The sequence below is a fragment of the Leuresthes tenuis genome, unplaced genomic scaffold (assembly GCF_036924035.1).
Source record: "Leuresthes tenuis unplaced genomic scaffold, fLeuTen1.0.hap1 SCAF_5, whole genome shotgun sequence".
NCBI classification, from domain to species: domain Eukaryota; kingdom Metazoa; phylum Chordata; class Actinopteri; order Atheriniformes; family Atherinopsidae; genus Leuresthes; species Leuresthes tenuis.
In genome coordinates, this window is record NW_027325359.1 from 467,270 (window position 1) to 494,915 (window position 27,646).

Sequence of the window (27,646 nt, forward strand, 5' to 3'; positions counted from 1 at the left end):
TTTTAGATGTTTCCCTGCAGGTTTTAGATGTTTCCCTGCAGGTTTTAGATGTTTCCCTGCAGGTTTTAGATGTTTCCCTGCAGGTTTTAGATGTTTCCCTGCAGGTTTTAGACGTTTCCCTGCAGGTTTTAGACGTTTCCCTGCAGGTTTTAGACGTTTCCCTGCAGGTTTTAGACGTTTCCCTGCAGGTTTTAGACGTTTCCCTGCAGGTTTTAGACGTTTCCCTGCAGGTTTTAGACGTTTCCCTGCAGGTTTTAGACGTTTTCCTGCAGGTTTTAGATGTTTCCCTGCTTCAAAGCAGCTGATTCAGATGAAATTGATCCTTTTGAAAGATTAAGTTCTGCAGCAGCCTGCTAATGATGCATTGATCTGATTCAGCTGCATTGAAGCAGGGAAAACTAAATTGTACATGATGAGTAATACTCAGATCCCAACTCTGAGGCATTTTGTTTCATAAGACATGATGAAAAGCAGGAAGTCTATTAATCTATGAAAGTCAGAAAAGGAACAAAGAGGCCCTTAAAAGAATCATGTTTTCAGTTTTTATTAAGAGGAAACCTTAGAGTTTTATCAAATAGACAAATTAGGAATGACTTGATTGGCTGAATAAGCAAAGTTTACACCGATATGATTTAGATATTTTTCTCTTCTGTTGTCTGAAAGAAGTCGTTAACATAAATTAGTCCAGAATATTGCATTTGAAATAGTGACGTTTTCCAAGCTTTAAAGGAAAAATAATCTTACACCAGAGCCACAGGGTAATATTTTCACTTATTGTGGGCCTCAAGATGAGAAAAAATGTAAAAAGAAAGCCTCAAATCAAATCTCAGGATGTCTTATCAATTTAAATAACTGGAATTAAACTAATAGATCATAAATAAATACTTAAATAGAATAAATAGATCCGGAGAAACATTTATCTTTTAAATAAAGGCGCTCATCACTCCTCGCACGTGCTGTTACGGATGCTTCCATAATGAATGGTCACGTGACAATAAAAGTGCACGGTTGCCAGGATACAGAGGGTGGGTCACCTTGCCCTCTGACTCCTTCCACCCCCACCTCTACATCACATTTGATTTTTAAGCATTAAAGCAACTTCACCTGTTTTAAGGAGGGTTAAACTATTTTTAAAGATGTATTTTTAAAATCCAGCTGCAGTTTTCCGTCATAAACAGCAGATGGCTTCGCCTTATCTGGCCCTCTAATATCGGGGGGAGGACGCCCTCCTCACTGGGAGTCTTTTACAGAAGGATCCTGTAACTGTTCAGCGGGTTTCCTGATGGCCTCGGAGTGCTTTTCGGTCTTCTTTTTAAAGGCTTAGGGGGGCTTTCTGTGCGCGACACCGCGGGGAAAAGCCTGATATTTGCCTCGTGCGCTTCAGATGTCACATTTCTTGCGTTTTTGCGGCAACTTAATAAAGTTTTCGTGGTTAATTCCTGAGCTCGGATGCTTGCGGTTGCAGAAGCAGGATTTCTAACTGCTTTCTGCGGCTGATCAGCCATTGTGGAGCCGCAGAGAAAGGAAAGGAAAGGACTTCTTCACGTGCCAGCTGCGTTCTCTGCGTGCACGAGAGAAACGGTGGTGTGAAAGTTTGGATGAGCCACGAGGCTGCTGCGACCAACAATCCCTTGGATGTTCTTTATCTTTCTTATTGCACTTTAGTGCGTCGCTTTCTCTTTATTGTCGGACATCTTCGAGACATGAGTTTAAAGCTCAGTTTGTGAATAAATACAGGAGGAGGAGACGAGAAACTCTTCCGCACTTGGTGTGTTTATCACCTTCATCTTCATCTGTGGTCAGAGGAAAGATGTGGATTCAGATCCTCATCCCCGCAGTTTATTTCTTTTCCCCGGTGGTCTGCGGCTTGGTGTCGGATGTGGAGGAAGGCTACAAAGCTGAGGTAAAGTCGTGTTTCTTTGTGTTTTTTGCCACAAATTAGTCATGTTTCAGCTCCATTTCAATATAAGTCAGTATAAAACCTGTTGTCTAAGAGGAAATGATAGAAATGATGTCTGTTTCGCATCTAAAGATCAGACTTTGGACTTGTTGTCAGGTCTGGACCATCAAAATGTTTACTATGAACCCTTATCGACCTCCTTTGGTTGCTTCCAGCTCCGTTGCTGCACATTAACACGTTTTTCCTGCAGACTTCTCGGTTTTTCACCCTGTGTGGAGAACTAAAGGTGAACCTTTAAAACTCTGACTGTCACAAAGACAGAGACAAAAGGCTTGTTCGTGGAATTTAAGAAGCATCTGACAGCTGTTGGTTACTTAGAAAGTGAAAAGAAAATGTAAAAAAAACACGATAGTGGAAGGATTTAAAGTTTTAATAGTTGTTTTTATCGATTGAATACCGTGTTTTACAGTATTTATGTAATTTTGGGGCCATAATATAGTATTTAAGTGTATGTATTTAGCATTGTCCTTCTTTATAAAGGTGTTCTACCGCCTTCTTGTCTCAGTAAACCTTCTCTCACGTCAGTTTTAGACTTTCTGAAACATCTCCCAGGCTTTTCTTCCTTTGCGTGCGCAGGTCTGTGTTACATGTGTGTTCATACATGAAAGTTGGAGATCCAGCTGTGAGAAACAGCCTGCGGTGTTGTTTTCCAGCTCTGCAGCTGAGGTTTCTTTAAGGGCAGATATTAACACTTGACAGATTCCTTCCCCCCCAGGAGCCATCGTGGCTCTAAACGCTCGGAATGAGGGACGTTTCAACACGTTTCTGTGTGTTTTGTGACAGCAGAGCTGCGTGTTTGTCTTTTATACCACAGACTCGCATTTATCTTAAAAATGGTGAAGAAGCTTTTAGTTTTCCAGTTTCCATCTTCTCCTCATCTTGGCTGTCAGTGCAGGAATGAAGGAGCAGGAATGTCGTAATGTTAATGCAAGCCATCTGTTTTATATCTCCTCTTTCTCTTTTGTTTTAACTCCTAAGATGCTCTTATGTTATTAGACCAGAGCTTATTTCTGGGTAATCATAACGTTAATTGATCTAATCCTAAGTAACTGTCTGTTTGGTCCCTGATGGCTGGGATAGACTCCAGAAAGATGGACCTGAGCTCTTGTTTCATATTATTTTTTTGTTTCTCTTTGCTTATTGGAACCTCAGAAGTATAAAAGCTAAGCATCATCTTTTGATATGATGTAGTTTTAGAGAAACTACAGTTAAGCAGAATTAACTACTGTGGTAATTTAACCCAAAATGTGATGTCCACGCATGTCTCTACTGATATTATAGAAAAATAATCCCTGATTTATCCAGGAAAACAAAAGGAAACAAAGTACAATTCAGACCAGCTGCTTTTTAGATCAGTACCCAACAGATGCCATCATTCAAGCCAAAGTTGATCACTTTCCTACTTCTAAAAAAATCATAATAATCCTTTTAAATTTGGAAAAACGATTAAATGGTTCTCTGGACATAATAATGTTGGAGCTTCCAGCCTGTATTGTTAAGCACTCACCAAACATTTGTAATAAAGCCGAGATGCTTGGTTGCTTTAACAAGCCTTTTTATTGCATGTGGTTTCTTGTTTGAGTCTCTCATTGTTACCCATGAGGTCCTCGCTTAGATGATCCACATGTGAGTCACTCTTTCTCTCAGTTCAGAGGTGCATAAAGCGCTCAAACTCCTGGATATTACAAAGGCAGCAGGTCCAGTTAATCTGGAGCCGTACTGACTCGCAAACAAGTATTTTTCTTTGTGGAAATCTTCCCTTTTTCTCTCCTGGAGAGCTAAACAACAATAGGTCCATCTACAAGTTGTCTGTCCTTCTCTTGAATCACTTGTTGGTGAACAAATGAGTTTCTAGTAACTAATATAACGAAATATAATCAGCCTAGGACTGTCTGAATGTAGAGTTCCAGCTCAGTGTAAAAGTTATTACTTCTGAGGGTGTACCTCAAGGCTTAGTCCTGGGACCACGTATTTTCATTTTTTTGCTCTTCTGTGCTGCAACTAAACCATTAAGACTCTCTGTCAGCTGCAAAGAGTTTTCGACCCTGTTCAGCCTACTTTGTGTGATTTAAAACCTGTTTTGAATGCCAGCAAAACAAAACTCACAATGTTCTCAAATGCAAGAGCAAAGCACTGAATTCTTCTGTCTGTTATCATTATTCTGGGATATGTGAGTCTTTAGATAACAGCATATATCTAGGAATGAAATGGTCTTCTTTGTTGTCCCATAGACTCAAACATTGCTGTAAAAAAGCCATCTCCAGACCCACATCCTTCTAACAAGTCCTGGAAACGATTGACTTTGTTCTGAAGTCTTCTTTTGATCCATCTCTAATGCCTGTACTGAATTAGAGACGTTTTTAAGTTCATGTCGCTCTCTCTGCTTGGATTCAGGAGCAGAACTAACTGAATCCAAAGGTTTCGCTGGATGAATTTAAGCTGATTTTAAACATATGTCTGGTTGAAAAATGCTTGGCCTGCAATGATATTGTGATTTAACTATTTGGAAGCTTTTCATGTGTTACATTTTGATGTTTGGTTCCTTTTTGGTGATATTTGCATGTATTTTTCTGTATATTGTATTATCTCCATAGATTTATTCTGCTTTTTATCTTGGCCAGTCGTGGAAAAATGCTTCTAAATCTCCAGAGTTTTTATTTCCTGGTTAAATAAATGCTTCTGTTACTGTCAGACTCATGCATTTGCATCACTTGCTGATGTAAAAGTATCCCTCTGACCACACAGGCGTGGCTTCGGCAGTTCGGCTACCTGTCCCAGGCGAGCAGACAGATGTCCACCATGCAGTCGGCTCAGATTCTGTCTAAAGCCATCAGCGACATGCAGCGTGTCTACGGGCTGGAGGTGACTGGTGAGATGAACCCTGCTACTATCGCGTAAGTCTCACCTCCCTCGGTTGCTGCGTTGTTTCCCTCTCAGAGAGGGGAAATGTGATGTCCACGCATGTTTCTACTAATATTATAGAAAAATAATCCCTGATTTATCCAGGAAATCAAAATAAAACAAAGTACAATTCAGACCAGCTGCTATTTAGATCAGCACCCAACAGATGCCATCATTCAAGCCAAAGTTGATCACTTTCCTACTTCTAAAAAATCATAATAATCCATTTAAATTTGGAAAAAAAAAGAGAATCAATGGATGCTGAAGAGTGTTTGAAAACTTGTACAAATTATTCTCATAGTTAAAACTCATCTTTCTCATTTTATTGTGCAAATTCAGGGATGATTGATTTAAGCTTTGAGAATACAGAGCAATGAATCCCAGCTAAATGTCTTGGAGTAATTCCCCCCCGACACATGGTAATGATACCAAACTGAGAGGAGCCAAGGGAAGTGCTCCCCTCTAAAAGATCTGTACCAACATTTAATGAGTCTTCCATCTCATTAAATTGTGTTTTTATAGAAATGGTCTCAGATTATAGGAATATTTTTGTTGCGATAAGGTCTCACTTTGGGTATATCACATCTGTATCACCGATGAGACGATTTTGCCATATCTTTGCATAATTTTTTTGTTTATGAGGTTTTGCTTCCATACTACTATAACTAGCTTGTAAAATTGAAATAAAGTTTGTGAAATATGCTTTGTTGTTTTAATGTGGAGCGTTAGATGCAAATATTGAGCTCACTCCCTCTTGAGCCTGTACAGAATACACCAAGCTAGGCTAATATGAGCTAGTTGCTTTAGCTTCATCATTTAGCATTTAGCATCAAGGCTGGAAACAGTTGGAAATAAAGGTAACAAAACCTACCGCCACCCTAAAACTCACTGAAGCTGCTCTCACTGGTGCAAAGCAGCCATGAAACTGTCTGGACATCATCTGGTGTTAGCATGAGAGACCAAGCATTGTGTGGAGTTTAGCCTAGCTGTTTTAGCCTGTTAGCTTGTTAGTTTGAAGTCCAGAATATAGATCCGCATGGGCTTCTGTCAATAGAGCAAAAAGTTGTTTAAAAGATTCATACAATACTGATATTAACAGCAAAATACTGCGATTTCTGCAGCAAACATTCCTCTTGTACCCTGATGCCTGCGGAGTAGTTAGAGGAGAGATATCGCATCTCACACTAACAATATGCTGCATTTTAGAACCCGTGTGAACTGCCTGCTGCCAACAAAGTATGGACGTTATTATCTGGACATTCTCTGTTGTCCATGCTTAAAAAACTGCTTAATTAACACCTTTGGACAGGAACCAGCCTCACTCAAGCTCAGCTAAGCAGCTGCCTGGTGATGGTTTTATGCTGTATTTGCTGTATAGACATGTGAGACATCTGGAAATCAACTTGTTTCCCAAACTCATTAACCGTTTGGACAAAAAAAAGAAGAAATAAGTAATCAGACACATTTTAGGACTCAAACAGAATCAATCTCAGCAATAACTGCAGTCATTTTTGTTTTGTGTCATCTTATATTTTGGCTAAATGTTATTTTCTGGTGCATGTGAGGTTTTTAGGGAGCTGAGAAACAAAGTAAAAGTAAAAGGAACAGTTCTCTCTCCACACGGTTTGGTTCCTGGTAGTTATGTATATATATGTGTAGTTTGTTATTGTATCATTATGGCTGCTGTCTTTTTTAAAGAATAACATCAGATCTACTTGTGTCTGTTCTGCTTTGACCAAAGCTGCATGAATGGAAGTGACCTGCCTTGCATTTAATAGCCTGTTTGTGCCACGCAGGGCGATGCGTAGGCCTCGCTGTGGCCTCCCTGACCGAAACCCAGCGGCCATGTTTCGTGCATCGAGGAAGAAGCGCTACGCCCTCACCGGGAAGCAGTGGGACAAAGATCACATCACTTACAGGTTTCTGACGCTGTCACAGAGACGTAAAACGACCGTTAAGCAGAAGGTTTCCCGTTCCAGCTCTGATAGGTTTGCTCTTCTGGTTCCAGCATCATGAACCAACGCATGCCCTCCTCGCTGGGAGAGGAGCGGACCCACGATGCGATCCGCAGGGCCTTCGAAATGTGGAGACGGGTCACGCCGCTCACCTTCAAGGAGCTGCCCGCTGAAAGCAACGTCAATGGCAGCCAGGCGGAGCTCAGCGACATCCTGATGCTGTTTGCCTCTGGTTTCCATGGTGATATGTCACTGTTTGACGGTGAGGGCGGGTCGCTGGCCCATGCTTACTATCCTGGACCAGGAATAGGTGGGGATACACACTTTGATGCTGATGAGCCGTGGACACTGGACAATGAGAATCCAGAGGGTCAGTGGGCTCATTTTTCTGTTTTTGTCATTATTTGCTCTGTTTCTTTTTGATTAACTGTGCTGCAGCCTAAAAGGTTTTCTGAACAGATGTAATTCTTCTGCAGCTGCAGCTTCTCTTGCTGACGTGATCTGACTGTGTTTGCATAAGTTATTCCCATGATTTAACTGAAACGTTCTCTTTGTTGGGCATGTTTTTACAGTATCTGTGCAGGAAATGCACAGAACTCTTTGACTCTTTGGTTCAAGCCTCTCTTGTCTCGCAGGTATTGACCTCTTCCTGGTTGCGGTCCATGAGCTCGGTCATGCTCTGGGTCTGGAGCACTCTGATAACCCCAGCGCCACCATGGCTCCTTTTTACCAGTGGATTCACATACAAAACTTCACACTGCATGATGACGACATCAGAGGAATACAGTACATATATGGTGAGAAGCACATAATGTTCTACCACCAGAGTTTGGGCTTAAGAGGCAGAGCGGATCATCCATTAACTCCTGTGGATATGTTGAACTGTTCTTGGTTAAGATGCTGAACCCTTAAAGTGCCTCTGCTGTGTGGGTGTTTGTGATAGAAAGAGTTCTGTATTTCTGTAGAGAACGAATGAAACACATTAGGTGGTCCATTAAACCATAAGAGCTCTATATTAATACAATCCATTTCATTCAGGACCATGTTTTAAATGATGCATTGCAGAAATATTCCTCTTGCTCTGTGGAATGAGAGGAGCCACATTGGTCACATTGTGGACATACTAACTGATGTAAATTTATTAGCCTGTGTTCATCAGGAGCCAAGTTTTCATCAAATTCAGCTCATTATTCTCATGGTAAAATGTGCTTGTGCAACTTTCCAGTGTGTTTTTTTTTTGGTGTTACAAAAGCATTCTGGCACTGCTCAGTATGAGTAACATTTTTGTTGGGATTTCTTTCCATCTGAACACTTTTATTAACTTTGACTGATGCTATCTGGCTGAAACGTTGCCATGCCACCTGTTGGACTCAGACTGGAACTTCCATGAAAACAACACGTTGCGTTTGCCTTTTTCTGTTCTCATTATTCAGATCTAATTTTATCAGTCATGATTAACATTTAAGATCAATTCAATCGGCTCAACAACAGCCTTTTCAACCACTGGAACCGTCCCGCAGCCATTTTTCTGCAGGGTCACACAAAAAGCCTCACCCTGCCTGCAGGGGACAGACGGCAGAACAAAGAAGAGAAAACAAACGCCACGTTTTGGCTTCGCACTCGAGACTCTTTGGCTGTGAAACCACTGGGAGGTCAGAGGGCAGACTGTCAGCTGTAGTTCTGGGGGGGGGCGTCAAACTCATACTTGTATATTACATCTGGAAATTTGTCAAATGAAGACGAGAAGGTTTGAAAAGAAGCTTTGTTCACATGAGCATCTGCAGCAGACAGTGGACCTCACTCATGTCATGCATGCTGCTGACATGCACTCATCTTTTCCCTCTGAATGGATGCTATTGTTAATTAACACATGAGATATTTGTGAGTGTTTTGCATGTTTCAGATTTCAGATTTGGGTTCATGTTTCCTTTGTGTCGCTCCTTTTCCTTTTAACTGCACGCTGCTTTGTTCTGGTCACAACTCGGTCTAAATATTAGGCCCAAAAGTCTTCAGTTTGGGAATGTTTCCTTAGTTTTAACGGAGATCTTTCCACACCCACACAGTTCTGGCTCATCAATACTTACAGTTGCATCAGAATAAAACTGAGTTCTGGCAAAGGAGAATATCAGGAAGCAAGCGTTTTCCCTGAAATCATGCAGTAGTTTCCTTTATTAAACAGATCTAATGCAGTCTGATGGAGGAAATCCATGACTGGGAGAGCCAAGGCTCTGATGGCTGTAAATAGAAACTGACGTAAACTTTATTGGTGGAAATAAACATTTGGGTTTTTCTGTAGAAGTTCTTCACAGAGGAACCAAAAGCTTTGCTGTTTTCTGCCGACCGGATCAGTTTTCCTTTGTAAACAACTCATCTGCTTACCTACAAATCAGATTTACTGGGAACAGTTTGCATATTCCAGATAAGTGATGGTTCCCTGAAACAGGAGCCATGTAAATGCACCAGAATTATATGTAGAACTAGATTTAAAACATTTCAGAAATCAAGTAGAAACAAAGTTCAGCAACTTTAACACAAAAAAAGGCTCAAACAACTGTAATAAATCCCCATAAAATACAAAATGCAGTTGTTGTCTCACCTCTACAGAACACTTTGGCTACCTTCTTGCTTCTCTCCCTCCTGTCATCGGCCGTTTTTCACCCATCGCATGGCTGCTGTTAGCAGCTAGCTAGCTTTCCCCACCTTTCACAGCCCCAAACAAGAGGCAGATGAAGCAAGCAGCTAACTGTTGGATATCTTGAAGCATTTAGCTGCTGATGAGACGGATATTTTCCCCTGGACAAGAAACACAGGCCAACTGTGGGCTTCAGGCTCCTATTTGTTCTTAGTAATGCAGAACACTTAGAAAATGGTCCACAGTCCAGAAATGGGTATTTCTGCACATGCTCAGTGTTAACCAAGTCACACTGACCCTACTTACTGTAACTAACTCATGCTAATGTCCTGTTTCTGACACATTTATGTGTCAGTCAAGTTTATTAGAACATATTCGGTGTCCTCTCAACAGATTTTCCCTTTTTCCCCAAAGTTTAGATGAAATGAATTGGACTGATGTGCATTTGTGGTGTTTGGATTGTAGACTTTCTGACACTGAAACATAAGCAGGTTCTTTCTTTGTATGGAAACGATGACCAACTTCCACTGTGAGCCACTGACACATCTCCTTTGTCTGTGATGGATATATTCTGCCATCACTTCATCCCTTTGGGATCTTTTCCAAGGCATCTAAACTATTTAGTTTATACAAAAATTCCTTTGTGTGTGTGTATCCAGCAAGTCGAATACAACCAAGATTTCAGTAATTAACCAAAAAAATGGACATTTCAAGTGAGATTAGGGACTATAAAAAGTTATTTGAACACTTTAATGCACATTGTGACACTTTAAGATGCGAAGAAGTCACTGGAAAATGAGGACTCTTGGAAATAAAAACATCATGAACACTATTGCTGTCCAAAAATTAAGACTAAAGTGCTGCAAAGGCTGAAATTCAGTGATAGTTGCTGGCCAAGATTGACTTTGATTTATTCCTTGCTATATTTTTGCCTCAGTGTAACACAATACACCTTCAAGCCCATCAGCTGTCCACACATGTTATGCAACCGGCTGTATCTGTGTGTTTTCTTCTCCTAGCAACCAGCAGAGCTGGGGTTTTTTCCAGTGACAGTCAGTCAAATGAGCTTTAAGTCACTCCACAAAATGGAGCATTGGGCTCGCTTTGATAGAGGGGATATTGTGAGGGAAAGGGACAAGAGTATAAAAGAAATGATTAATTAAGTTCCACAGCCAGCCTGCAGGGATTCTTTCATTCAGAATGGAGCTGTTTTTGGCTGTAACTGTGAGCTTCAGTCTGCACCCCCCATCTTTTCTTTCTCAGGTCCTCCACTAATCACTGATGCTTCACCCACTTCTCCTCTCGCCCCTGACGACGCACCCAATGATGACCCCCCCGCCTCCCCCCCTGCTCCTGAAGGTGAGCCCACCTCCTCCTCACCCACCGACCCTCCAGCTGATCTGCCCACTGAGGGCAGCCTGGATCCCCCAGGAGAACCGAGCCCCACCTCACCTCCTTCCCTCCCCACCTCCACCCCCACCGACTCGCAGCCTGAGCCAGAACCTGTCACCCCGCCCGTCAGAAAGGACACCCCTCCTCCACCCAGGCCTCCCAAGCTGCCGGACAACCAGCCCCCGAACATCTGTGATGGAGACTTTGACACAGTGACCATGCTGAGGGGGGAGATGTTTGTTTTCAAGGTGAATAAAGCAGGAAAAGCTCCTCAGACTGCTTAGAATTCCAGACCTCATTATCTTGCTGGCTTTTACAGAGTCGCTGGTTCTGGCGGGTTCGTAGGAACCGAGTCCTGGATAATTACCCAATGCCGATATCGGTCTTCTGGATCGGTCTCCCCAGTGACATTGACGCAGCCTACGAACGCCACGATGGCAAATTTGTCTTCTTTAAAGGTATGTCACGACTGTTTTTTACCAATAAAATCTGTCAGTTCACAAGCACAGCACCCCCAGATTTAACCTCTCTGATAATAAAGCCCCTCGCTGAAAGGCACTATTGCTTTAACCTACTGTGAGGGACCGAGCTGGTCGAGCACGAGGACCCAGATAGATTCAAAAAGAAACGGGTTTTATTTACCCAAAGAACATAATATCAGGGCCCTTAAAAGAGGTCAAATGAACAAAATAAAGTAAAGTCATAATAACTTCAAACCAACTGTTCAAATGATAAGAAACTTGGCGCAGAAACCGTGCTGACGTGACGCAGAAACGGCGCTAACCTAACAAACAGGAAACAAAGGAGAACTTAAATACTGGCTGATCAGACCAAGTTTGAACACATACTAACAAATAAAGAAACAGAACCTAACAGTTAATAATCACTCAAACAAAGACTTAACTAAATAAACAAATTACTTTTAAATCTAAAGGAATACATCTTAACATCTAAAGGATGTAAACTACACCATGTCTCCCCCCCTGATGAAGCTGCCTTGGTACAGGCTCATTGCACTTCCTGTGCACTTTTGCCCCCCCCCAGCTCTCATATCCCCCCCCCAGCACCGATAGAAGAAAAGAAAACAGATTTAACATATAAAACAAGTTTAACAAAGTTGAAAATACAATTAGATCTAAATGTGCGCGCTGACAAACAGAAATAATGGATTTCAACTTAGTTTAAACAAATATGCAAACAAAATGATATGAATTTAGCTGTAGGTGCAGCCGTCACAGCTATAAACACAACATGAGGAGGGAAACACAAGCCTGTGCTTTGATTTAAGCTGGTCAGATAGAAAGCTGCATTTTTTCACCACACAGCTTGATTTATGAGGAAATGGTAATAATTCAGCACAGCTACAGTTTTTCATATCTGACAGAGACCCACAGAAATGTCTGAAGCATTAAAAGTGCTATGAAAAAGAATAAAAACGCTCCCTTTTGCCCAGTGATTCACTGTTTAAACATTATGACACTCCAGCTGCAGATTTAGAGGTAGTTTTATGTTTGTGTGTGTTTGCATCACGACTTTTGTGCGTTTTAATGTGTTTACGGGGTCCCTGGGTGTCATGAACGTGGCAGCTGTTGTTGGCCCAGTGCGCTCCAGCTGAGCCCCAGAAGGCTTCATGAGGAAGGAGGAGGATTGCATCAGCCTTCTCTGCTCCAGATGCAAACAGCTGGGCTGCTTATTCTTTTACACCAAGGCCTCACGCTTATTTGTCATGCTTTGTGGAGATTTCTGGAGCTTTTGATCACAGATTTAAACTCACTGAGCCGTGGAAGAGTTATACTGTTACCTGATACCTGCTTTTGTGGTTTGGTCACATTCTTGAGGGGTTTAAAAGGAGCTGAAGTTGATTTTTAAGGACATTTAGCAAGCATCATGCTTTGTAAACGCTCTTTGTGCACAGCTCAGAGGATTCTTATCCATTCTTCCCTTAAAAGGCTTCTAGTGATAGGCTTCCAGTGGAGCTGCAAAGCATTTTATTCTATTTAAAGTATTTTATTTATACAATAATCACTGATATTCTCTTTTTCAGAGCAAAACAACGGGCTATAAATTCCTAAAACACTCTCTCCTTAATATCTATGAAGAGGAGAGTGTGACTATAAAACTTATCAAATGAAAAATTCTCTCCACGCCAGGAGGAAAAAACTGTAGAAAAAGCTGTAGAAATTTTACAATTTAAACTTTCCGCTCTCCGAACCGACGGAGGCGCTATGGAAGTTTAACAAGACAAAAACAGAAAGAGACTCTTTCTAATGGAGTTTCTGTAAACTTTAAGGATATAAACGAAAAAACACACAAGTTAAATCTATGACTATCGGAAAGGTAGAACAGAAAATCACTCTGAAAGGGGATCGCATCAATAAAGAAGCTCTACGGGTTACTTAAGACTGTGAAGCTCTATGGGTTAAGACTGTGAAGCTCTATGGGTTAAGACTGTGAAGCTCTATGGGTTAAGACTGAAGCTCTATGGGTTAAGACTGAAGCTCTATGGGTTAAGACTGAAGCTCTATGGGTTAAGACTGTGAAGCTCTATGGGTTAAGACTGTGAAGCTCTATGGGTTAAGACTGTGAAGCTCTATGGGTTAAGACTGAAGCTCTATGGGTTAAGACTGAAGCTCTATGGGTTAAGACTGTGAAGCTCTATGGGTTAAGACTGTGAAGCTCTACGGGTTAAGACTGTGAAGCTCTACGGGTTAAGACTGTGAAGCTCTACGGGTTAAGACTGTGAAGCTCTACGGGTTAAGACTGTGAAGCTCTATGGGTTAAGACTGTGAAGCTCTATGGGTTAAGACTGAAGCTCTATGGGTTAAGACTGAAGCTCTATGGGTTAAGACTGAAGCTCTATGGGTTAAGACTGTGAAGCTCTACGGGTTAAGACTGTGAAGCTCTACGGGTTAAGACTGTGAAGCTCTACGGGTTAAGACTGTGAAGCTCTATGGGTTAAGACTGTGAAGCTCTATGGGTTAAGACTGAAGCTCTATGGGTTAAGACTGAAGCTCTATGGGTTAAGACTGAAGCTCTATGGGTTAAGACTGTGAAGCTCTATGGGTTAAGACTGTGAAGCTCTATGGGTTAAGACTGTGAAGCTCTATGGGTTAAGACTGTGAAGCTCTACGGGTTAAGACTGTGAAGCTCTACGGGTTAAGACTGTGAAGCTCTACGGGTTAAGACTGTGAAGCTCTATGGGTTAAGACTGTGAAGCTCTATGGGTTAAGACTGAAGCTCTATGGGTTAAGACTGAAGCTCTATGGGTTAAGACTGTGAAGCTCTATGGGTTAAGACTGTGAAGCTCTATGGGTTAAGACTGTGAAGCTCTATGGGTTAAGACTGTGAAGCTCTATGGGTTAAGACTGTGAAGCTCTACGGGTTAAGACTGTGAAGCTCTACGGGTTAAGACTGTGAAGCTCTATGGGTTAAGACTGTGAAGCTCTATGGGTTAAGACTGAAGCTCTATGGGTTAAGACTGAAGCTCTATGGGTTAAGACTGAAGCTCTATGGGTTAAGACTGAAGCTCTACGGGTTAAGACTGTGAAGCTCTACGGGTTAAGACTGTGAAGCTCTACGGGTTAAGACTGTGAAGCTCTATGGGTTAAGACTGTGAAGCTCTATGGGTTAAGACTGAAGCTCTATGGGTTAAGACTGAAGCTCTATGGGTTAAGACTGAAGCTCTATGGGTTAAGACTGAAGCTCTATGGGTTAAGACTGTGAAGCTCTATGGGTTAAGACTGTGAAGCTCTATGGGTTAAGACTGTGAAGCTCTATGGGTTAAGACTGAAGCTCTATGGGTTAAGACTGAAGCTCTATGGGTTAAGACTGTGAAGCTCTATGGGTTAAGACTGTGAAGCTCTATGGGTTAAGACTGTGAAGCTCTATGGGTTAAGACTGAAGCTCTATGGGTTAAGACTGTGAAGCTCTATGGGTTAAGACTGTGAAGCTCTATGGGTTAAGACTGTGAAGCTCTACGGGTTAAGACTGTGAAGCTCTACGGGTTAAGACTGTGAAGCTCTGTTTAGGTCGGGGTCAGAGCTTTTTATTAGTGTCACTTTGAGACTTTCCTGGTACTTAATCTATTCTTCCTTCTTCTAGGGAAATGTTCCCCAAACCACTGGCTGCAGCACGACCAAAGCAAGACCAAAATGTGATTAATTAACGGCATAACCTGAATTCATAAGACTTAGGTACCAAAACATTATCTATTGGTTAGCTCTCATTTAACTTAACTCTTGGTTGTCACTCGGTGGTATTGAAGCCATTATTCCTTCTACTATTATTCAGAGCATAACAACACAATCAATCCACTTTTAAACTAAATATAAGATGGTCCTTTATGTATTAAGTCATGAACTAGATTCCCTGTTTTTAAAATGATTCACAATTAAAGTAGATGCTGGACCTCAGAGATGCATAAAGTTAATTCTTATGTCCAAATATGGTCACTTCTGGCTCATGAGCTCATTAACATAAAAGCATGCTCATATTTATCTCCAGACATCCCTTTTTTGTCTTTAATTTCATAAATCCAAGTGACCAGTTGGCAAAAATCCATGTTTCTTGTTTAAAAGTTGATTCGCAAACATCTTTTGCTGTAGTTATGGCTTTAAGATGCTGATTTTTGTTGGTGTTGCTGCTGATTGGAACACAGCACCACCTCTCCAGACTCTGCTAAATGATCCTTATCGTCCTTCGGGTTGAACAAGGCCTTTAATTAGCCTTTTAATTGATCCCATGAGCAGTTTTTCCATTCTCCCAGACCTCAGCTTGACCTCTACCATTTCTGTTAACCGCTGTTTCTCAGTCACATTCTTGGAGGAGCTTCTTGCTGTTGATTATTTGCACAAAGTTTGAGGAACCTGAGCTTTTATCAAGCTTCTAAACTTGCATCACCTGACGTAAAAAGCTGATTAAACCATTCAAACTCAATGCAACAAATGCATGCTTCTACCTTTTTTAGAGGCTTTTAGATCCTGTTTTCTAACTCCTATCAGCAGAGGTTCAGTTCAGCATTTTGCAGTCTGTTGGCAGTGGAAGTGGAAAGTGGCTGAAAGTGTGTCCAAAGGTTAGCTTTAGGGGAGAAATTAGCTTTCACATAAGGAAATCTTGGAAAATTTGTCTTATTCCTACCAATTCACTCTTTTTTCTTTTTCCTCTGGAGTGAATAAACCCAATGACACATAAATGTGTTCTGGCTGTTACTTTCTTTCATCTGGGCTTGCTTTTTCTTACTTATTTCGTTTTGTCTTGTATTTATTACCCATTTCTTCCCTATTTGGGCTGGTTTGTCTCATTAGAGCAGTAACCGTCTCTTTGCCACCACAGATGATAGATACTGGGTGTTCAGGGAGGCTGATGTGCTGCCAGGGTACCCTCAGCCCTTGTATGAATATGGACGAGGACTTCCTACACATAAGATCGATACAGCTATCTGGTGGGAGCCCAATGGATACTCGTACTTCTTCACAGGAGACAGGTATAATAATCTGGAAACAAGATATGAGGAACAGAAAGATAGTTTTCTTTAGAGCTTTTTAGATTTATTAGAAGACTTCTTGATGAATCTTGTTTGCAGGTACTGGAGTTATAATGAGAAAACTCGGACTGCAGACAGCAACTTCCCCCAATCAATCAGCAAATGGGGGAGGATCCCTCCCTCGCCCAAGGGAGCCTTCCTCAGTGATGACGGTGGTACGTAATCCCTTTAAACTGAGCAGTTTAGGGCCCTTATTTTGGAGAAGGGGGCATCAGAGCAGCACCGCGGGGGACCGAGACATGGTGAGGAGTTTTAGAGTAAAGCAGGAAAAGCAGCGCAGCGACAAAGCTGCTGTTTGTTATGATTACAGGTGAATTAAACTGTCCAAAAATGGGAATATGAAGCACTTTAGGTTCATTTTTTTATTTCAATAAAGTTACTTTAACCTGATTATTTAGGAGTAAAATATTTTTCTTTATTATATAATATTATTTTATAATTATTATATATTATTTTATCATATGATATTATTATTATATATATTATTGTTTTATTATTTTATTATTATTATATATTTTTTATTATATATCATTATTATATTTTATGATATTATTACTATTATATAATATTTTATTATATGATGTTATAATAAAATTAGGCGAGTTTTAGAGTAAAGCAGGAAAAGCTGCTGTTTATGATGATTACAGGTGAATTAAACTGTTCAAAAATGGGAATATGAAGCACTTTAGGTTCATTTTTTTTATGAATAAAACCATAATTAGTTCAATAAAGTTACTTTAACCTGATTATTTAGGAGTAAAATATTTTTCTTTATTATATAATATTATAATTATTATATATTATTTTATCATATGATATTATTATTATATATAATATTATTGTATTATTATTTTATTATATTATTTTATTATTATTATATATTTTTTATTATATATCATTATTATATTTTATGATATTACTATTATATAATATTTTATTATATGATGTTATAATAAAATTAGGCGAGTTTTAGAGTAAAGCAGGAAAAGCTGCTGTTTATGATGATTACAGGTGAATTAAACTGTTCAAAAATGGGAATATGAAGCACTTTAGGTTAATTTTTTTATGAATAAAACCACAACTATTATATTATTATTATTATATAATATTATATTATTATTATTATTATATACTATATTATTATTATATATTATTATATATTATTTTATTATTATATATTTTATTATATAATATTAAAGAAGTAAATAAAATGTGTAAAGAAGTAAATAAAACCCACAGGAGGCGAGTTAGGCTGAAGCAAGAAGGGTGAGACGGATAGAGTGGAATGAGAGCTCTGGTTTGAGGGTTGGCCCGTCCTTCCTTTGGAAATTAGATTTGAAGCAGAGCTGTTCTAAATGCACTCAGTAGCAGTCAGATCTCATCTCCACCCAAACTGTCTCTGCAAGCAGCCGGTTTCCACCGCAGAACCATGTGTTCAGGCAGAATTTACCTCACAAAGAGTGGGTTTTAGCTGCTTCACACTGGCAGCATGAAGGCTTTTGTGACAATTTTATGGTTTTATATAGACAAATGTGTGGTGTAATGTCTGACTTTAACAAAAGTCGTGGGTGAGAAGGCTAAACCACTCTCTAAAGAAACCTTTCAGTGCTATTTGTTTGAATAATAACTACATGTAGTTTAGTAAATGAGGAAGTTTTGAAGGAACTTCGCTGATGACCGATGCCTGAGAAGCTAAATTAGTTTAGCATAAAGAGCAGAAACTGGGGGAAACCAGATCCCAGGTGCCTGCACATCTAAAACTATAGTTTAGACACAGATATAAGTTTAATATGTATGAATAAATCTAGTTGTAAAGCTGCTCGTAGGTATATTTCTGTATCTTTGAGCAGAACCAGACTTGCTGTATCCTCTTGTTTTCACTCCTTTTAGCTAAAATAAGCTAAATAAGCTAATAGCTTAAGTTTAAAAGACTGATATGATTTAGTTTTAAATCCTCTCACAAAACAGCTTTTAATTTAACAAGGAGTTTAATTTAGTGTTTTGAGGTCTGTTAGTTATTATCTTGGTTTTGCACCTTGAAGACCTTTTTCCAAAAATAGCAAACCAGCATCGAAAGACGAATTTAGTGGATTTTACCGAATTTGTCTGTCTAATATCAACACTTATCTTTGTCAAAGTTCAGTGTTAAACAGATTTAACAGATTTAAACACTAAAATGGGGCCAATTTCAAACCCAACAGAGAAAAAAGAAGCTGCAGGAATGCACAGGATGAGGAAAATAAAGTAATTTTACTGTATAAGACACCAGAAATAGAATTAACCGCCACAAATGAGAATAATATGGACTTTTTAATGCTGCACATGCTCTATATTTAAATTTACTCGATCTCTATAACCTTTTGCATCTTCCTTGCTTGCAGCTTACACATATTTCTACAAAGGTGCCAATTATTGGAGGTTTGACAACCGCAGAAAAGAAGCAGACAAAGGCTATCCTCGTTCTATCCTGAAGGATTTCATGGGCTGTGTGGGGGCCCCCGACCCAAAGCCCGACATCGACCCTGAGCAGCAGCCTGAGGATAAACCAGTCGACCCCTCAGACCGAGGCAAGAAGCCAGACAAAGACACCAAGTCGGAGGAGGAGAAAACCGCTGAGCCTGACAGCACGGAGGAAGAGGAGGACAAGGAGGTGAATGTGGTCGTAACCGTGGCCGACAGCGAGTCGAAAGTCATGACTCTGATCATGGTGACTGTTCCTCTGGTGCTCATCCTGTGCATCCTGGTGCTCATCTATGTGATCCTCAGGACTCTGCAGAACAAAGAGACTCCCAGGGCCCTGGTGCACTGCAAACGGTCAATGCAGGACTGGGTGTGAGGCGTAGAATTAGAAGAGATAGAACGGGTATTCATCATTTGTCTGGGTCAGTCGGATTCCTACTTAAGGAAGATTTACACAATGCTGGGGCTTCAGAAAGCTGATGATGAGTTACCTCAATGTTGTGGGCCTTGTTATTCGTTGTGAGAGTTTTTATTGCTCATGTGAAATGCTAAAAAGTGGTGAAGTCAGCGTCTGTGGGGCCAAAGTTTCCCTCATTCTGCCCTTGAATGTAGCTTTGCCAAGTTTTTTTTTTTGTTTTTTCTGTGCCTTCCAAATGTCTGAAGCAGTCTTTTCTTATGAAAACAGTCATGGAAAAGAAGGAAAACCCTCATTCAGGTCTAAGTTTTTACGTATCAGGGCGGCTAACGATGATCCGGTCCATTCCAGGTCTGTAAATGAACAATGACACCGTGACCTTATTCATTTCTATTCTAAATCTGAGCCAAAACATGGAAGCAGTGTGTGAAAAACTAGAAAACCTCATCATAAAACCGTGTTTTGCAGCATTAACTTGAAGACGTTATCAGTCTTTTCTGCACAGCTCTCTTAAGGTCCCACCACAGCATGTTTAAGGTCTGGACTTTCCCTGTGGCTGCAGAACCAGCCCAGATCATCAGCCCTCCACCACCGTGCTTGACAGCTGGTATGAGGTGTTTGTGCTGATATGCTGTGTTTGGTTTCCTCCAAACGTGCTGCTGTGCATTAGGACCAAACATCTCCACTTTGCTCTGGTCTGTCCAAAGGACATTGTTCCAGAAGTCTTGAGCTTTGTTCAGATGCAGCTTTGCAAACCTAAGCTGTGCTGCCATGTTCTTTTTAGAGAGAAGAGGCTTTCTCCTGCAGCCCTTCCAAACAAGCCATCCTTGTTCAGTCTTTTTCTAACTGTGCTGTCATGACCTTTAACCTTTAACATGCTAACTGAGGCCTGTGGAGTCTGAGATGTAGCTCTGGGCTTTTTCACCTTGGGGTGAACTTTAACCTTTAGCATGCTAACTGAGGCCTGCAGAGTCTGAGATGTAGCTCTGGGCTTCTTCACCTTGGGGTGACCTTTAACCTTTAACATGCTAACTGAGGCCTGTAGAGTCTGAGATGTAGCTCTGGGCTTTTTCACCTTGTGGTGACCTTTAACCTTTAGCATGCTAACTGAGGCCTGTAGAGTCTGAGATGTAGCTCTGGGCTTCTTCACCTTGGGGTGACCTTTAACCTTTAACATGCTAACTGAGGCCTGTAGAGTCTGAGATGTAGCTCTGGGCTTTTTCACCTTGTGGTGACCTTTAACCTTTAACATGCTAACTGAGGCCTGTAGAGTCTGAGATGTAGCTCTGGGCTTTTTCACCTTGGGGTGAACTTTAACCTTTAGCATGCTAACTGAGGCCTGTAGAGTCTGAGATGTAGCTCTTGGCTTTTTCACCTTGGGGTGACCTTTAACCTTTAACATGCTAACTGAGGCCTGTAGAGTCTGAGATGTAGCTCTGGGGACTTCCACTCCTGGGAAGATTGGCAACAGAATCTACTCCAGATAGTCTGAAAACAGCCTGATAAAGACTGATAGCAGCATTGCTAATTTAGCAGAACTTGTAGCTCTTCTTCTGAACCGATAAGTGAAAAGCTTGTATCGGTCCCACTGTGGCTGCAGCTTATGTCGTACAGAAACTCAGCTCAACATAAGTGTGCACATGTGAAGGCATCTGAGTTCATGACCAGCAGTAAGACTTAAACCAGCCCACTCTTATCTCACTGTAAGTTGTTAGTTTCTTACGATGATTGTTTCAGTTCAGACTAAAAGAACCAGAACATCCCTGCTGTCTTCTATGATGAAGCAAAAAAGGACAGAAAAATGAGACTTCTAAATAAAAGAGAGAGTTTGAAAAGGAAAGTGAATGTAAACCTGGTGAATAATCTGCCTTAAACACTCCTGATTGCTCCAGATGAGCAGAAACATCTGTTTTTATGGAGGTGCTCATTCTTCCTGATGGTAAATGAATCAAACGTATTGGATCAGCAGCTCCTTGGCTGCTCCTTTTCCTCCTAATTCCAGGAAGTAGTATTGCTGGACTACGTTTTTCCACATGCAGCTTTTACACTTTGGCACAGTTTCTGTTAAACAAATGATGACATATTGCAATAAATCATTTGTTGTTGTTCATCTTAGGTTGGATTTACCCATTTTAAGACCTTTTTGTTAGTTTTTAATGTCCAGATACGTCAAACCTACAGCTGATAGAGGGTGTACCTTTTTCCAGTGACTGTATATCCATCACATCATGGAAGTATGATCTTTTACTGACTTTGGGTGTACTGTAAACACTTGAAATGTCCGTTTTATCAATTCTAGTATGACAGGAGGGTCGTTTTTTTTCATTTTTTGTAGCACAATTGCAGACAAAGTCGATGGAGCACATACACACAGACACATTAGAATTAGTCCATGTTAATATGAGCAAGTCTTCCATATGTTTGACTAAGGTGCTTCAACCAATCGTGACTCTTTTTACTCTGTTTAGAACAGATAATTTGCACTTTTTAATTCTGTTTTTGTTGCCTTTGTGCTGCTGTTGCCTCTCTGCAGTCATGCATGTGCAAAGCAGAGCTCTTGCAGTGAAGCTCCATCTAGTGCAGGAATGCTGGACAGCTGCGACTGTCCGTCTCCCACTGAGCCCTTTATGCCCCCCCCCACCCCTGCTTTTGCGTCACATGATCCCAAAAAGCCCCTTTCTGTACTCATTTGTGCATACATGTCCACATGTGAGCCTTACAGAGGCACATAGAGCTTTGGTGCACAGACACTCAGGCTCCAGCCCCCCCTCCTCCCACCACATCCATGCTAACTGCTCAAAAACACTAAAAACACAATCCCAGCGGAGGCATATTGATATACGACCGGTGCCAGTTCTGGCAATTATTCCCCTTTTTATGACAAGAATCAAGAAGAGTTTTCAAAATCTCTGCTTTGTTACTGGGTTGAAAACAGCATCCTGACAGAATCACCTCTCTGTATATGAAATAAATAGAGTTTAAGCTAATTATAAGTAGCAGGGAAAAGAGTGTAGGCTGCAGAAGAATGGGTCAAGGTCTGGTTTCCATTAAGCCCACATGTTGCTGATTTAATAGTGTCAGGCATGAGAGGAGGAGGGAGGAGGCTTTTTAAAAAAAAAAAGCATGGTAATAAGGAGAAAAGGGGAAATGAGAGAGAAGGAGGTGCAGAATTCTGACGAAAAGGAGGAGCGAGGGAAGGAAGGAAGAAAGGAAAAGGGGAGGATGGAAGGATTTTGAGGAGGGGCAATGCTGGCATTGTGCCTCCTGACCTAGATTGGGCCACTGAGTCCATTTCTCCTCCTCAGCTCTAGTTTTTCTGCTTGTTGTCATGAGCTGGAGGTGACTTCCTTGGCTATTCTTTCTTCCTCTCTGTGCTTTTCCTCCAGCCTTCTTCTTCCCTTTGTTTCCTGTGTTTTTCTGCTTTTCTTGCTGTACCTTGCTGTGTTTCAGTGTTAATTTTTTCCTCCCCCTTCTGCAGAGAGTCTGCTCAAGCATTTTAAAGATAATGGATGCAAAGAAACATCTACAGGATGTGATTTGTTCTGGACTTATTGTATATTTCTCTGTAGGGCATTCCACTATCTGTCAGTCTGTCTTTACTTTGCTTCTCTCTGTAAAATTGTATTAATAAGTTACAGTTTCTCTTTTTTCTGTGATCATTCTTTATAATAAATAGCATTAGGAAAAGTTTTTACAAATCTTTTACTTGCCTTTCTTACTCTACTTATAACTTTAATTTTGTACATTTTGTTTCCGTTGATTCTTTTTAAGAGGAGCAGTAGATTATAATGAAAATGTTGATGCATGCAGGGCATGTTCTGTAAGGCCTGTGCACTCTTGTGTAGAGTACTTTATAGGTTTCACAATAAAACTCACAGATGAAATCTTCTTTGTCTTAGTTTCATGTTTTCACTCTGGCACGGTTCAGGAGTTGATTCCACTTTTGACCACAAGGGGGAGTCGTTGCTTCGGGAATATTGAAAACCAACTTCAAACAAACCACAGAATGAGAGTAAAATTAAGTAAAGCAGAAGAAATAAAGGTCCGTGAGAATGTGGAGAAGAATAAAACCTCTGCTGCTTAGCCTTTGTTCACCAATGCATTGTTTTTTATGTGACTTTCAGCGTTTAATGTTGCATTTATTATTTTGAAATTTCTTTCTCAGGGACTGCCAAAAGTCTGGAAACTGTGGAAATCACCAAATGCTTTGAGGTCTTTGTCAGGCCTTTTGTGCAGCTGCTGTGTTGCTGCATGCTTCTTTGACTCCGGCTTTTAAAAACACTCTTTAAAACATTCCCCAGGTTACTTTCTAATCAGTTTTTGACTGAATAATGAGCAGAAATGACCTCATAATTCACCTTTTTTCTTTTATCAGCGGTCACATGTCGCTCCGTGCCATCACCGATGCAGCAGATGAGACTCAAAATACTTTGTATTTACAGATGTCAGTGTGTCTCTTGACTGTCTATGTCCATGATACCATGACCTCATGGAGGATGTTCTGACTGAGCTGGGTCTAAAGGTGATTTTCACCCTCAGAAGGCCCATGTTGGCCGTCTTATTTCAGGCCTCCTGATGCTGCTGAGCTCCCTGCCGTTCTCTCCTTTTAATAAAGGCACCAAATGGCGACTCTTGAATGATCTGCTTTCTCTATTGGTAGGTCTGCCTTGTGTTTTTCAGCCTCCACACTTGCATCAACATTTCTTTGGACTGCATAGCGAGAGTTTGGACCCTCGGGATTCACTCCAGATGTTTTATCGTGTCAGAAAATAAGAAGAAGACACCTGGCTGTGAAACTGCTCCTCAGACAGTTGTCTGATCGCATTTAATCTGTTTAGAAAAGTTCCTGGAAACAACTGAATCAACATTTGAGTTAATAACCTTTAAATAAAGCCCAGTCACATCTGGATTGCATCATTTGAAATCTGCTGTGTATTGTGCTGAATGCACGGAGACTAAATTAGATTAGCATTAGCATTAGCGTTAGCATTTTGTTCTTCTGTGCAACCGAACTCATCTCAAGTTGTTTTTCCTGCTTTTATTCACAGCTTAAGTTAATAATTATGACTCCAATCAATAAATGTCTTTGTGTTATGAGAAATGATTGAATCAGACAGTGGATGAAGTGATTTATCAGCTCTAGCTACAGTAATCTGTAATCTTTGGTCTGTTTAAAGGCTGATTTTTATCACATAACTTTTACAGCCTGCTGTGAGTGAGTGAGTGAGAGCAGCCTTCTGCTGGTCTTTATGTCGAAGGTAATCAGGATTAGCCTCCATCACAGATCATCCACTGCAGCCCGCTTTCTCTTTCAGCTTCTACCTCTTCTCTTTCAGCTTCTACCTCTTCTTCTCTTTCAGCTTCTACTTCTTCTCTTTCAGCTTCTTCTTCTTCTCTTTCAGCTTCTACCTCTTCTTCTCTTTCAGCTTCTACTTCTTCTCTTTCAGCTTCTTCTTCTTCTCTTTCAGCTTCTTCTCTTTCAGCTTCTTCTCTTGAATCTTCTACCTCTTCTTCTCTTGAATCTTCTACCTCTTCTTCTCTTGAATCTTCTACCTTCTTCTCTTTCAGCTTCTCTTGAATCTCTCCCACGCAGCTCATTCTCGTTGGTAACATTTAAATATATTAAATGATTCATGAGGTGTTTTTACGGCACAGTCTCCCAACATCTGGAGACGGCTTGTGTTCAGTTTCCTTCTCTTTTACCTGCGCCCGTCGGCAGCTTTTATCCAGATGTTGAGTCAGGATTGAGGCCAGCGTCGTGCTGCCATATTCCAGCCAAGGCCCACGGGTCTGTGTCACCAACCTGTTCTCTCAGCTTATCCTGCGCTGAGCTGATAATGGGATCTGCCCACTGCCTCCTGCCTCCTCAGCAACCAGAAATTGTTCTCGATTCTCAAATCCAGCCGCAGGCCCCACCATGAGTGGAGCGATCTGCCTCATGGTTTCCCACCCACCTGTGGCCCGTGTCCACCTGCTGGTTCTGTCTGCATCTACCTGTTGTTGCTCGTTAGCGTCTCACCAAACTTTCACTATAGCAGATATTTGCTTTTACCTGCAGGTTCGCAAAGCAACGGCAAATACGCCAAATCCTGTTTACCACTAAAGGCCCGCCCTAAATCCTTAATCACTCCCTGGCATCAGGCCACGCCTCTTCTCCTCCTCATCCCTCTTTCCTCACCTCTAACCAGTGGTCGTGTCTCTAATTAAGAGCTGAACCTTTTCCATTTTATTCTTCTTTTCACTTTAACTGAGGGTTAAAGTTATTTACTTTCTACTCTAATTCAACAGCTTTAATTACTTTTAGTCCTGAGATTGGATGGAAATCCAAATGTAAAACACTGGCTAAACCGGTGGTTTCTGACCTTTTTGGCTTCTGATGTCCTCACATGGTTTGATTTCAATAAATGCTGAAAGTCTGAAAACAGAAAGCTACAAACGGCGATCACCTCCCTGAGAGTTGGTTTGAATCTTCCATTTTCTATGGATGGACATAGCATTTCATCACTGGATCCCCTGCAGGTTCGGTCAGGTGCAACCTGCCAGAAACAGAGAGAGATTTCACTTTCTTCCACGAGGCATTTCTCCACAGTTAAGCTGTTAATTGCTCACAGCACGGGATTGTGCCCTGACCTTCAGGTGCTGCAGGTTAATCCTGTTAGCTGCAGGCAGCCGCTGTGAAAATCTCCACAGATCTGTGCTGGCTGAGCCACACTCTGGAGCTCTACGCCACCGGCATGCAGAACCACCTGTAGACGGCAGGTAAGGAAAACAAGCTTGTGGGGAGGATGGTGAAGCTTCTGCAGAATCAAGCAATTTAGATCAGAAATACAGAAGTATTTGAGGTTTTTTTTAAGGACAGGGGAACAGAAGCCTTCCATTAATTAGTTTTGATGTCCTCCTCTGGTTTTGTATTTGCTAAATGAATGAAAATATCTGAGGAGAGCATGTGTTAAAAGCTAATCCAGCTCATAAGCAGTGAGAATAAATGTTGATTAGTTGATGGGGCAGAGCTGAACGATTTAATCCCATACCAGAAATATGTGATTAAGATAATCTCTGTTTTGTATTTGGATTATCGGAGAGAGGATCCCTCACAGATAACCATGAAACTTCTGTCAGAACCTGCACCTCGACTCTAACACGACCTTCCTTTACATTTACTTCCTTCAGTTACCCTCTGAGTTGTTAGTCTGTCTTTAGGAAGTAGTGCATCGGTTCAATCTAACAGGCAGACTTCTTGGTTTTTCAGCCTGAATACGATCATCTCTGGTCAGATGAAGCTGCAGGACGTCTTGCAGGTTCATCGGCTCTTTGTCCCTTTGCTGAAGCAGATTATCTCAATGCCATGATGAACTCTCAGAGGATAATATGCACATTTGAGATTAAGTCAGACGAGTGGCCCTCTGTCTTGAGGCAGGGTGCAGAGCTTGGTCCTCTTCCTGTGCATTGGCCACTGATTTAACTGATTGAGCCCCACCTGGAGTGCCTCTTGGTAAAGAAGCTTACTGCTCCGTATCTGAGCTTAAATCTCTGCCTTCGTGTGGCCTCTAACTTTTGACATCTGTTTGCGGTTTGTATGTCTTTACTTTAAGTCCGGTCCTCGAGGGCAGCTGTCCTGCAGGTTTTAGACGTTTCCCTGCAGGTTTTAGATGTTTTCCTGCAGGTTTTAGATGATTCCCTGCTTCAACACACCTGATTCAGATTAAATGGATCTCTTTGAAAGATTGTTAAGTTCTGCAGCAGCCTGCTAATGATGCCCATGTTACCGAAGGTCCGGGTAAACCTGGGACCCTTATCGCCCTGTGAAAAACAGCTAAATATTGCAACTTTCCACCTAAAAATACATCAAAGATCTGCATTTCTGCTGTCATTTGGCCTGATGTTGCATTAGTTAAACCACATATGTCAAACTCCGGTCCTGGAGGGCCGCTGTCCTGCAGGTTTTAGATGTTTTCCTGCAGGTTTTAGATGTTTTCCTGCTTCAACACACCTGATTCAGATTAAATAGCTTCAAAAGATTGTTGAATTCTGCACAAACCATAAAATGAGGCATTGATCTGAATCAGGTGTATTGATGCTGGGAAACATCTCAAACAAGGTTTTTTTTCTAGACATCAGGCTCCGAATGAGATGAACAAATCCCAATGTGAGAACCTTAAGATTATAGATTTTGAACGTCTTATTTATCTTATACCAGGGATGTCAAACTCCGGTCCTGGAGGGCCGCTGTCCTGCAGGTTTTAGATGTTTCCCTGCAGGTTTTAGATGTTTCCCTGCAGGTTTTAGATGTTTCCTGCAGGTTTTAGATGTTTCCCTGCAGGTTTTAGATGTTTCCCTGCAGGTTTTAGATGTTTTCCTGCAGGTTTTAGATGTTTCCTGCAGGTTTTAG

The 27,646-nt window shown here is 41.1% G+C and overlaps 1 protein-coding gene across 1 annotated transcript; it reads left to right on the plus strand.

Annotated features, from left to right (window-relative positions):
• Window positions 1–1,276: 1,276 nt before the first annotated feature.
• Window positions 1,277–19,981, plus strand: mmp15a (matrix metallopeptidase 15a). Its single transcript, XM_072385376.1, has 10 exons — window positions 1,277–1,903; window positions 4,706–4,854; window positions 6,658–6,780; window positions 6,870–7,186; window positions 7,452–7,613; window positions 10,712–11,088; window positions 11,160–11,298; window positions 16,172–16,322; window positions 16,422–16,537; window positions 18,764–19,981. The coding sequence occupies exons 1-10, from the start codon at window positions 1,811–1,813 to the stop codon at window positions 19,216–19,218; spliced, it is 2,082 nt and encodes a 693-aa protein (XP_072241477.1). The 5' UTR covers window positions 1,277–1,810; the 3' UTR covers window positions 19,219–19,981.
• The last annotated feature ends 7,665 nt before the right edge of the window (window positions 19,982–27,646 follow it).

Coding starts and splice junctions, on each gene's coding strand:
- mmp15a (XM_072385376.1), top strand. CDS start 1,811: ATGTGGATTCAGATCCTCATCCCCGCAGTTTATTTCTTTTCCCCGGTG. Junction 7,614..10,711: donor AGGAATACAGTACATATATG/GTGAGAAGCACA, acceptor TTTCTTTCTCAG/GTCCTCCACTAATCACTGAT. Junction 16,323..16,421: donor TACTTCTTCACAGGAGACAG/GTATAATAATCT, acceptor TCTTGTTTGCAG/GTACTGGAGTTATAATGAGA.